The sequence below is a fragment of the Pseudophryne corroboree genome, chromosome 3, assembly GCF_028390025.1.
Source record: "Pseudophryne corroboree isolate aPseCor3 chromosome 3, aPseCor3.hap2, whole genome shotgun sequence".
In the NCBI taxonomy this organism is placed as follows: Eukaryota; Metazoa; Chordata; class Amphibia; order Anura; family Myobatrachidae; genus Pseudophryne; species Pseudophryne corroboree.
Genome location: NC_086446.1, coordinates 797,472,076 through 797,485,406, shown reverse-complemented (window position 1 = coordinate 797,485,406; position 13,331 = coordinate 797,472,076). Strand labels below are relative to the sequence as shown.

At 47.7% G+C, this 13,331-nt stretch overlaps 1 protein-coding gene across 2 annotated transcripts in view; it reads left to right on the top strand.

The window, feature by feature from the left end:
* Positions 1-13,331, top strand: part of LOC135056909 (rap1 GTPase-activating protein 1-like) — a 311,987-nt gene that overhangs the window by 93,726 nt on the left and 204,930 nt on the right. For both annotated transcript variants that reach the window (XM_063962680.1, XM_063962681.1), the window contains exon 7: positions 4,216-4,313. In XM_063962680.1, the coding sequence (XP_063818750.1) occupies positions 4,216-4,313 (98 nt within the window). The remainder of the gene's footprint in view (positions 1-4,215; positions 4,314-13,331) is intronic.

The window sequence follows — 13,331 nt, the reverse complement described above, 5'->3', positions numbered from 1 at the left end:
ATGGACTGCCGAGTGCCGACACAGAGGTAGCTACAGCCGTGGACTACCGTACTATGTCTGCTGCTAATATAGACTGGATGATAATGAGATGTAGTATATATAAAGAAGAAAGAAAAAAAAACACGGGTAGGTGGTATACAATTATGGATGGACTGCCGAGTGCCGACACAGAGGTAGCTACAGCCGTGGACTACCGTACTGTGTCTGCTGCTAATATAGACTGGATGATAATGAGATGTAGTATATATGAAGAAGAAAGAAAAAAAAACCACGGGTAGGTACTAGGTGGTATACAATTATGGATGGACTGCCGAGTGCCGACACAGAGCTAGCTACAGCCGTGGACTACCGTACTGTGTCTGCTGCTAATATAGACTGGATGATAATGAGATGTAGTATATATAAAGAAGAAAGAAAAAAAAAACCACGGGTAGGTGGTATACAATTATGGATGGACTGCCGAGTGCCGACACAGAGGTAGCTACAGCCGTGGACTACCGTACTGTGTCTGCTGCTAATATAGACTGGATGATAATGAGATGTAGTATATATAAAGAAGAAAGAAAAAAAAAACCACGGGTAGGTGGTATACAATTATGGATGGACTGCCGAGTGCCGACACAGAGGTAGCTACAGCCGTGGACTACCGTACTGTGTCTGCTGCTAATATAGACTGGATGATAATGAGATGTAGTATATATAAAGAAGAAAGAAAAAAAAAACCACGGGTAGGTGGTATACAATTATGGATGGACTGCCGAGTGCCGACACAGAGGTAGCTACAGCCGTGGACTACCGTACTGTGTCTGCTGCTAATATAGACTGGATGATAATGAGATGTAGTATATATAAAGAAGAAAGAAAAAAAATAACCACGGGTAGGTACTAGGTGGTATACAATTATGGATGGACTGCCGAGTGCCGACACAGAGGTAGCTACAGCCGTGGACTAACGTACTGTGTCTGCTGCTAATATAGAGTCTAGACTGGATGATAAATTATTGATGAGATGAAATCAATATAATATCACTGTACTGCAGCCGGACAGGTACTATATATATTTATTATGTAATGACTGATGACGGACCTGCTGGACACTGTCAGGTCAGCAGCACAGCACCGCAGACTGCCAGTCTGCTACAGTAAGCTACTATAGTAGTATGTAATAGTATAAAGAATGAGAAAAAAAAAACCACGGGTAGGTGGTATACAATAATATATATATATATATATATATATATATACAATTTTATATATATATATATATATATATATATATATATTAATCTGGTGGTGATTGATTATTAAACTGGTGGTCAGGTCACGTTGCAACGTGCAACTAGTACTCCGAGGCCTAAGCAGACAATCACAAAATAAAAAATATATTATTATACTGGTGGTCAGTGTGGTCACACAATGGCAGTGTGGCACTGACTCTGGCAGCAAAAATGTGCTGTGCACTGTACGTTATATGTACTCCTGAGTCCTGCTCTCAGACTCTAACTGCTCCCCACTGTCAGTGTCTCCCCCACAAGTCAGATAATTAATACAATACACTGCAGTCACACTATCTAATCTTCTTATCTATATCACTTCAGCAAGTAGTATATATAGTAATATAGTAGTACTCCTCCTAAGTAATAATGCTCCCCAAAATTACTACTAGTACTGTGTCTCTCTCGTCTCTCTCTACTGTGTCTCTCTCTCTCTTCTCTAAACGGAGAGGACGCCAGCCACGTCCTCTACCTATCAATCTCAATGCACGAGTGAAAATGGCGGCGACGCGCGGCTCCTTATATAGAATCCGAGTCTCGCGATAGAATACGAGCCTCGCGAGAATCCGACAGCGGGATGATGACGTTCGGGCGCGCTCGGGTTAACCGAGCAAGGCGGGAAGATCCGAGTCGCTCGGCCCCGTGTAAAAAAACCTGAAGTTCGGGCGGGTTCGGATTCCGAGGAACCGTACCCGCTCATCTCTAAGCACAATATCACTCTGCCCCCCTTTCCTGACAGGACAGATCACACACATCTGTATCACTCCGCCCCTCTCATCACTAACAGATCACACACGCTGAGCACTATATCACTCTGCCCCCCTTTCCTGACAGGACAGATCACACACATCTGTATCACTCCGCCCCTCTCGTCACTAACAGATCGCACACACTGATCACTATATCACTCTGCCCCGTTTCCTGACAGGACAGATCACACACATCTGTATCACTCCGCCACTCTCGTCACTAACAGATCGCACACACTGAGCACTATATCACTCTGCCCCGTTTCCTGACAGGACAAATCACACACATCTGTATCACTCCGCCCCTCTCGTCACTAACAGATCGCACACACTGAGCACTATATCACTCTGCCCCACTTCCTGACAGGATAGATCACACACATCTGTATCATTCCGCCCCTCTCGTCACTAACAGATCGCACACACTGAGCACTATATCACTCTGCCCCCCTTTCCTGACAGGACAGATCACACACATCTGTATCACTCCGCCCCTCTCATCACTAACAGATCACACACGCTGAGCACTATATCACTCTGCCCCCCTTTCCTGACAGGACAGATCACACACATCTGTATCACTCCGCCCCTCTCATCACTAACAGATCACACACGCTGAGCACTATATCACTCTGCCCCCCTTTCCTGACAGGACAGATCACACACATCTGTATCACTCCGCCCCTCTCATCACTAACAGATCACACATGCTGAGCACTATATCACTCTGCCCCTCTTTCCTGACAGGACAGATCACACACATCTGTATCACTCCGCCCCTCTCATCACTAACAGATCACACACACTGAGCACTATATCACTCTGCCCTATTTCCTGACAAAACAGATCACACACATCTGTATCACTCCGCCCCTCTCATCACTAACAGATCACACACGCTGAGCACTATATCACTCTGCCCCCCTTTCCTGACAGGACAGATCACACACATCTGTATCACTCCGCCCCTCTCGTCACTAACAGATCACACACGCTGAGCACTATATCACTCTGCCCCCCTTTCCTGACAGGACAGATCACACACATCTGTATCACTCCGCTCCTCTCGTCACTAACAGATCGCACACGCTGAGCACTATATCACTCTGCCCCGTTTCCTGACAGGACAGATCACACACATCTGTATCACTCCGCCCCTCTCATCACTAACAGATCACACACGCTGAGCACTATATCACTCTGCCCCCCTTTCCTGACAGGACAGATCACACACATCTGTATCACTCCGCCCCTCTCGTCACTAACAGATCACACACGCTGAGCACTATATCACTCTGCCCCCCTTTCCTGACAGGACAGATCACACACATCTGTATCACTCCGCTCCTCTTGTCACTAACAAACCACACACGCTGAGCACTATATCACTCTGCCCCCCTTTCCTGACAGGACAGATCACACACATCTGTATCACTCCGCCCCTCTCGTCACTAACAGATCACACACACTGAGCACTATATCACTCTGCCCCCCTTTCCTGACAGGACAGATCACACACATCTGTATCACTCCGCCCCTCTCGTCACTAACAGATCACACACAGAGCACAAATTCTGCCACTTTCTTCACTAAGGCGCTGGGGACACGTGACCGACATGTCGGCAGACCCACTGAGCGTCCGATCAATGTAAATATACACTTAGCGTTCAGATGCTCGTGTCAGTTAGGATCCCAATGCTGAGTGGGCATTTGAATTCTCGTGCCCAACTGTGACGTCAGCCCCTCCGCAAAAAGTATACGGGTGATCTACAGACAGACGCCCGTACAAACACCCAGGTGGGCTGATAACATAGTAAAATAACATAGTTGTTTCTGCAATCTACTATGGGTTATTCTCCCGAGAAGCTGAGCCCTGCAAGTGTCTGTATACTACAACCACATATATGGCAGCTGATAAGTGGATTACTTTACATTAAAAATAGTTTGTGCAGTTGTACAATATCTAGCAGAGGCGGTGAGTCCTCGGAGAGTCCTGTGTGAGTCCCGACTACTCCGCAATGAGCGGACTGACATCACAGCATCTTGTCACTCAGCCACGTCATGTGTAATCTGCATTTTTGTAGGTGGGGGAAGGGCCTGCCGAAAAAAGAAAGAAAATCATAATTTATTAAACACATAATTGCTAAATTATATATGCGTGACCAAACACTGACCTCTGACCCCTCTGCTAGGAGCACTCCAACTTCAGCGCCCAGGACCCCCGACTGGGAGCTGTTATCTTGTCCGCGAAGCTGGAGCAGAAAGCGGAGAGACTGCGGCTGATACTCAGGTGAGGCGCACACGCCCGGGCACACCTTTCTTACAGGTGTTTCCTTCATCTGATAATTGATGTGATTTCTCTAAGGATATTTCCATTGTCAGAATATAAAGTCACAGACACAGGTATTATAGGGATATAACATTTACCTGAAGTGGTGACATCACAACTCACCGATATTTTTATGATGACATCAGAACTCAGAGATATACACTAATTACACTTGTCTATTACACGTAGAGGGGAGGGAAATTGTAAAAATGTTTCCATTAAATATTCGCCTATTTCCGAATTGCTGGCAAAACTATAGAGTCATAAAGTCATCATTCATAAAGTCAAATCCATAGTGTTGATGGGTATGTTATGTCTAGAGTACATAGGGGGTAATTCCAAGTTGATCGCAGCAGGAATTTTTTTAGTAGTTGGGCAAAACCATGTGCACTGCAGGAGAGGCAGATATAACATGTGCAGAGAGAGTTAGATTTGGGTGGGTTATTTTGTTTCTGTGCAGGGTAAATACTGCTGCTTTATTTTTACACTGCAAATTAGATTGCAGATTGAACACACCACACCCAAATCTAACTCTCTCTGCACATGTTATATCTGCCTCCCCTGCAGTGCACATGGTTTTGCCCAACTGCTAACAAAGTTCCTGCTGCGGTCAACTCAGAATTACCCCCATACTGATATGCTCATGCTAACCGTTAACACTAACCTCTAACGCTAACCCGTAATCATACTTGCGTACACACCCTGTATGGCCGAGAGGCTCCCAAAAATCAGGTGCCAGTCCTGGCCTCCCGGAAAGGTGGACAATTCTCCCGCAGCGCCGCAGCCCCCCGCACCTTCCCCTTGGCCATCTACTTACAGCGCAAAATTGGGCGCTCTGAGTGGACTCGATGACGCGATTTGCGCTGAATTGCTTTATTGTAGCCCCGCCCCCCACTGTACAATGCCTGTAATATCGGCAGTGTATAGCGGGAGCATGGCTACGATGACGTGACTGCGACTGCCACGCCCCTGGTGTTACCTCCAAAACATAGACACGCCCCCACCACACCCCTATACTGAGCCACACCCACCCTCCAAGTGCCCTGCTGTGCCGAGCTGGCTGCCCTCTCCTGGAGGCAGCAGCCAGAAAATCAGCAACCCTGCCTGTAATGCTAAGGGCCTATTTCAGACCTGATTGTAGCAGCAAATTTGTTAGCAGATGGGCAAACCATGGGGGGGGGTCATTTCGAATTGTTCGCTCGCTAGCAGTTTTTAGCAGCCGTGCAAACGCTAAGCCGCCGCACACTGGTAGTGTATTTTAGCTTTGCAGAAGTGCGAACGAATGTATCGCAGAGCGGCAGCAAGAAAATATTGTGCAGTTTCTGAGTAGCTTCAGACCTACTCCTACCTTGCGATCACTTCGGCCCATTCTGTTCCCGAATTGACGTCACAAACACGCCCTGTGTTCACCCAGCCACGCCTGCGTTTTTCCTCGCACGCCTGCGTTTCTCCGAACACTCCCCGAAAACGGTCAGTTGGCACCCAGAAACGCCCACTTCATGTCAATCACTCTGCAGCGTCCATTGCGACTGAAAAGCTTCGCTAGACCTTGTGTGAAACTACATCGGCCGTTGTGAAAGTACTTTGCGCGTGCGCATTGCGCCGCATGCGCAGAAGTGCAGTTTTTTCACTTAATTGCTGCGCTGCGAAGATTTTTAGCTAGCGATCAACTCTGAACGACCCACCATGAGCACTGCAAGTGGAGGCAGAGGTAACATGTGCAGAGAGAGTTAGATTTGGGTGGGGTGTGTTCAATCTGAAATCTAAATTGCAGTGTAAAAATAAAGCAGCCAGTATTCACCCTGCACAGAAACAATATATCCCACCCAAATCTAACTCTCTCTGCACATGTTACATCTGCCCCTCCTGCAGTGCACATGGTTTTGCCCAACTGCTTACAAATGTGCTGCTGCGATCAACTCTGACTTAGGCCCCATGTATCTTGCAGAGGAAGATGCCCTCACACAATGCCAGCGGGAATATTGCATATTACAGCACGTAATGCTGAAGATTACAGCGCTGAGTCCTTCATATGGGCATGTTACAGGAGTGTCACGGTCGTGTCGCTACAGTTAGAGATTTCAGGTGGGACAGAGTGGGGACACATGGAATATATAGTAGGAAATGGGACGTGTGTACATATCAGGATTGCCATATGTAGACGGCTAACTCTCTGCTACACTGGACGAGATTTAACCAATGTCTCCGCCCGATCTCCTTCTAAAGTGACGGTAGATCGCAGGGGTACTATTCAATGCATGGCTCCTATCGTGCTGCGGAAGGTCACAGTCACTGGACTGGCCCGGGTCATGGTAGGGGGGACAGCACAGTAGCAGCTGAAGCTTGATCAGAGCAGTTGCGGCCGGGGGTCCCCCTGATAGAGGGGGGCCCAGGGGGTACTCATCCCCTGAGCCCCTTTCTTAATCCAGCTCTGATATATACCCTCCTCAAATCTAACATATCTCCTGCTTTCTGGTAGAAAGCCCTCGTATCAGTCGTCCCCATACTTTTCTATGGACATGGTATGTCACGCGAGTATACCTTTCCAGATCTTGCATGCGTGGGCCAATGCCATTTTCAGATGACATTGGTCCATTAACTGCAATGGGGCAGCCCTGCCGGAGAGGGATCTTGTGATCCCTCTATGGTGGGCTGGAGCTGTTCCTGACTCTAATCACAATATTGTCACTTAGCGTATGTGCAGCTGGATAAGCCTTGAATGTACAGTTGTCAGGCCGGGGTCAGAGCCCAGAAGTAAAGTGATTGTATATGCCATCACTTTACTTTCTTCTGATTGCCAGGATGGACCCACGTCTCTGCGTATAAGGACGGTGCATTCCCCCAAGACAAGAATTCTTATTGCCGTGATATTCAGTGATACGGATTCTTTATTTTAGTGGACTGGACACAATTATTGATAAATCTCCCATGTCTTAGTGTGAGCGTGTGTACATAAACATGTTTATTTTATGGGTATATATTTAAAGGCATTAAAATGGGACTGGAAGTACAATACACAATTCTCAATACAGGTTTAGGTGTACTATACATGATTATAGAGATCTGCAGTAATACACACTCAATCTCACTTCTTTAATAGACATGAAGTTCTCAGTGCACACTTTGATCAAACTGTGTATGCCCATCTACCACGGCAAGGTGACCTCTTTCAGATGGGGCCCTACACTACACTATTTACAATGTGGGATCTACTTCTCTTATTGCCTCTTAGCTACAAGTTATATTGGTAGTAACCAAATGATATGCTGTTCTGAATAAAAACAGGGATAAATTGGGGGAGGGGAAGGGGGGGGTTGGGTCAAGGAGTAGGCAGTCACCACCTTCAATATATATAAGATTTCCAGAATACAGGTTGAGTATCCCTTATCCAAAATTAAAAATCACACATTTTTGGTTCCCCTCCTGAGATAATGACACATATACATATAGATTATATTATATATCTTTATAATATAACTATATATACACATAATATATAATATATATGTCATCATCTCAGTAGGAGTCCCAAAAATGTGGGATTTTGAATTTTGGATAAGGAATACTCAATCTGTATAATAAATACTGTATATAATTAAATAAATATAATAAATATAATAAATAAATAAATTAGTTGATAAGTAATATAGTAAGGGGCTGCACTCTGTGACTGAAAGTACGATAAGCAATACAAATTGTGGACGCAGGAGCATCATGCAGTAATTACTAAGACAATCCTTATTTGTGATTAAAATTAAGTATACAGAATGGTGTAAATTCTAAAGTCTCACAGCTAGAATGAATATGAGGTTCTTAGTGCACACTTTGATCAAACTGTGGATGGCCACCAGCTATGCCGGACAGTTGCTGTATATATTCTAATAAAGGGAACAGCTCCTACATATAAATACAACTCTTTCAGTATTCTAACATGTTGTAGTCAGTCTCTTTCCAGTAGTATTGTGGCTCTCTGTCTCCACATTACTATGTGTACCTTCTTGCCCCCTTCATAAGTCTGTGCACCTCGGTGCTCAATTAACATTGTGCTACAGTGTACACAAACGAAAAAAAGAAGGGGGTAGGTGGGCGCTAGTGTAATGGCTATAAGACACTTGAAATACTGTTACTGTTTCTCTGGCAGCAGCTTCCCAAAGTCGAGGTGCTGATCCTCCACCAAAAAAGTCACAGAACAAGAAATACTCAGAGAAGCGTTACGTTAAACAGTATTAGTAAAATTTATTATTACAAATATTTGATATCACAATGCAGCAGTGCAGGAGGTGTCCTCCTTGCAGGAGTTCAGGGGTGTTTGCAGTGCCGGCAATGTCCTCAGTGCAGGTGTGCCCGCAATGTTGACAGTGTGAGAGTACTGGAGGTGTCTTTAGTGCAGGAGTTCAGGGGTCCTGGCAGTGTCAGCAGTGCGGGAGTACTGGAGGTGTCCTTAGTGCAGGAGTTCAGAGGTGTCAGTAGTGTTGGAGTGCCAGATGTCCTTGGTGCAGGGATGCCAGCAGTGTTGGCAGTGTGGGAAGTGTCCTCGGTGCAGGAGTTCAGGGGTGTCGGCAGTGCAGGAGGTGTCCTCCTTGCAGGAGTTCGGGGTGCCGGCAGTGCAGGAGGTGTCCTCCTTGCAGGAGTTCAGGGGTGCTGGCAGTGCCGGCGGTGTCCTAAGTGCAGGGGTGCCGGCAGTGCGGGAGTACTGGAGTTGTCCTTAGTGAAGGAGTTCAGGGGTGTCAGCAGTTTGGGAGTGCCAGAAGTGTCCTCAGTGCAGGGGTTCCAGCAGTGTTGGCCGTGTGGGAGGTGTCCTCATTGCAGGAGTTCAAAGGTGCTGGCAGTGTCGGCAGTGTGGGAGTGACGGAAGTGTCCTCGGTGCAGGGGTGCCAGCAGTGCGGGAGGTGTCCTCAGTATAGGAGTGCTGGCAGTATCCCCCATGCAGGTGTGCCGGCAGTGTTGGCAGTGCGGGAGGTGTCCTCATTGCAGGAGTTCAGGGGTCCTGGCAGTGTTGGATTGCCTGAAGTGTCCTCGGTGCAGAAGTGCCGGCTGTGCGGGAGGTGTCCTCAGTCCATGAGTGCTAGCAATAGGTGTGCCGGCAGGGCGGGGGTGTCAGCAGTGCAAAAAGTGTCCTCATTGCAAGAGTGCCGGCAGTGCGGGCGGTGTCCTCATTGCAGGAGTTCAGGGGTGCTGGCAGTGTGGTAGTGCCAGAATTGTTCTCTGTGCAGGTGTGCTGGCAGTGTCGGCAGTGCGGGAAGTGTCCTCATTGCAGGACTTTAGGGGTGTAGGCAGTGTGGGAGTGCCAGAAGTGCCGGCAGTGCGGAAGGTGTCCTCAGTCCATGAGTGCTAGCAATAGGTGTGCCGGCAGGCCGGGGGTGTCAGCAGTGCGGGATGTGTCCTCATTGCAGGAGTTCAGGGATGACAGGCAGTGAGGGAGTGCAGGAGGTGTCCTTAGTGCAGGAATTCTGGCAGTATACCCAGTGCAGGAGTGTCAGCAGTGCAGGCAGTGCCAGTGGTGTCCTCAGTGCAGGGGTGCCGGCAGTGTCAGCAGTGCGGGAGTACTGGAGGTGTCCTTAGTGCAGGAGTTCAGGGGTGTTGGCAGTTTGGGAGTGCCAGAAGTGTCCTCGGTGCAGGGGTTCCAGCAGTGTTGGCAGCATGGGAGGTGTCCTCAGTGCAGGAGTTCAGGGGTGCTGGCAGTGTGGGAGTGCCGGAAGTGTCCTCTGTGCAGGGGTGCCAGCAGTGTCAGCAGTGCAGAAGATGTCCTCAGTGCAGGAATGCTGGCAGTATACCCAGTGCAGGAGTGTCGGCAGTGCGGGCAGTGCTGACGGTGTCCTCAGTGCAGGGGTGCCGGCAGTGCTGGAGTACTGGAGGTGTCCTTAGTGTAGGAGTTCAGGGGTGTCGGCAGTGTGGGAGTGCCAGAAGTGTCCTCGGTGCGAGAGGTGTCTTCAGTGCAGGAGTGCTGTATCCCCAGCGCAGGGGTACCAGCAGTGTCAGCAGTCAGGGGTGCCGGCAGTGTGGGAGTGCCGGAAGTGTCCTCAGTGCAAAAGTGCTGGCAGTGTTGGCAGTGCAGGAGGTGTCCTCAGTGCAGGAGTGATGGCAGCATCCCCAGTGCAGGGGTGCCGGCAGTGTCGGCAGTGTGGGCAGTTCTGGCGGTGTCCTCAGCGCAGGGGTGCCGGTGACTTATTTACCTGCTGCAACGTTTTCAGCCTGTTTGGTCCTGGCTCTGACGTCAAACACCCGTCCTGGACATGCCTGCATTTCTCTCACCATGCCTGCGTTTTTCTTACCACTTCCTGAAAACGGCTGCAAATGGTGAGTTGATGCCCAGGAACCCCCTCTGCCTGTCAATATTCGTGCGATTGGTGCAGCGATCGCTTTTTCCGGTTCCAGCGTCGTTGCCCGGCGACGGCCATGTGTGCGCATAGCGCCCGTCGCGCATGTGTAGTAGGGACCCGATTTCAGCTGTGCGAACGATGACACGCTGCGATTGGGTCGTAATGACCCCCTAAGTCCAGAACTACTTAGAAACGGCACAACATTTTTTACCATAACAGGCCTGCACAAGTGATCAAAGCCTTGCTATGGGAAAAAAAACAATCTCCATAGGCGGAGGTTAGTTGGTCGCACGGGCTGCAAAAAGCAGCTTTGTCTGGTCAACTCGTAATGAGGCCCTTTATTTGGAAATATTTCATCATTGCAAAATCTTATAATATATTCTTTTACTCTATAGCACAAAGGTTTTTTATTAACTTATTATACAATTTCACTTTAGACTTCATTCACCTCTGTGCTTTGAGCAACATACTGTATAGTAAGCAGGGTCGTGACCACCGAACTTCACTGATAGTAACATCCCCCAGCCAGGATAAAATCTGTACCCCCCAAGGAGTCTACTTCTACTACACAATTAGCAATTAGACTTTAAAGCTTGCCAATACTGATTACAGTGTCTATTTAACAGCAATTTTGGTGCAAAGCTATGTTACATGATGCACTGGCCACCCAGTGGTGAAACTATGAATTGTCACAAATTGTCACGGCACAATATGACGGCACAAAAACACAAGGAATATATGTCATGCCAAATTTACTACCATGGCACTGTTTTCAGAAAGGTAATAGTGGACACATCTGTATCTTATATGTGTTACTATTTTTAGCTACTAATGTTTGGTGTATATTACATGAGCTAACTATATTACAGGATACTTGGTCCATTTACTGAATTGTGATAGCTATATATCAAATATTTTTAATACTAAATTGTGCTACAGTGTACCTGTCTCTCCAAGTCCTCCTCTCTGTCCCTCCATTCCCTATATAGTGTGAGCGCCTCTCTGTCCCCTTTCTGTCTGCACCCAGCAGCTATTTGTGTCTTTGTCTCCTCATTATGGGTGTGTGTCCCTTTCTTTCTCCCCCTTTGTATGTGTACCTTCCATTGCCATCTACATACCTTCCCTCTTCTGCTTTAGTCAATGTGATAAGCTGGTGGCTGCTGAGCAGTAGTCAGGTAGATGAGGAGAAAGTTTACCATGCCCACGGCCACATAACTGCACCTAAGGGAAGCAAGAAAGAAAACGTTTCAGATTTCAGTAAGCGGAGTCTCAGCAGGAAGCCTTTACCACAAATCACTTCCGATACAAAACTATGGGGTCTATTCATGCAGCAGTGAAAAGCCCTGTTTTGCGGTAAACAGGGCTTTTCTCTGCCTACTGCAATTCACAGAGCGGGTTACCGTGGAGAAGTGTCTGACCCCCGCTCTGTGCCTGAATCGTATCACCATACCTTTGTACTTTGTATGGTGAGTGCGTTTCATGAAGGTGCGCTTTCCGCTTCTCCATGGAGTTCAGGTTCACCATCTGAGGACGGCGTAACCTGAACTGCGGTGCGGAGACATCAGGGAAGCTCAATGCTTCCCTGATCGCTGCTCGGCACCTGGCGCTGGCTCTGCCCCCTGACTTCCCAGCAACCACTGCGGCCTGCCGGGAGGTCATCAAGCTGCGCATGCGCAAAGGGACCCGCCGCTGGACTCCGCGCATCGCTGGGAAGGACCGCTGGAGATGACCTCACCGCAGGAGCCCCAGACACCGCAGCGCATCGTCGGAAGGGTGAGTATACATGAATTGCTACTTATTACAGGTATACATCGCATCGAAGAGATACGATGTATAGTGATAAGTAGCAATTCTGTTTCCGTTTTTTTTTTTATGAATAGACCCCATAGAGAGAACATATATAGTGGTCTATTCATGAAGCAGTGAAAAGTGTGGAGAAGTTGCCCATGGAGACCAATCAGCATTGAAGTAACATTTATCAATTGCATACTATACAATTGTACGGAGCAGCTGATTGGTTGCCATGGGCAACTTCACTCTTATCACTGCTTCATGGATAAACCCATATGGAGCAATACATGAAGAAGTAATCACTATAGAGTAAAAGCTATATAACATACTGTAATACTGTACTTACCTGGCATCTGTGGTCTCCTCACATCACTCCTGATCAGCGGCCACCAGAACCCCAGTGACTACAGCAGATGAGGGTTGACCCAAGTTTTTCCCCCGGGTGTGCCCAGTATTGGTTCTGACAACAAAAAAACTGCGCAATTTCTTCAACCCAGGATGGTATTTTTATTTTCTGTTTAGCATAATTTACACTTCGGCGCAAATGGGAACGGGTTGCCTCTTCATTATGCATCTTCAAATGCTCTTCGTAGTTACGTCGGTCATCACACGTACTTTTTATCTTCGGCATACAAATATGCCATCCTGGAAATTCCGTAGATAAGACTACACCGGCAGCAACGCTGTACCGGTATCTTCGTAGATTGGCAGCGCGACGGACGCCTCCAGGGCGCGCGTCAGGATTAACCAACGTTAAACACCGCGAATCCACAGTAATAAACTAACGACGATAATGATTCTCAGAATAGACCTAACGACGCGAATGATGCTCAGAATAAACCTAACGACGCGAATGATGCTCAGAATA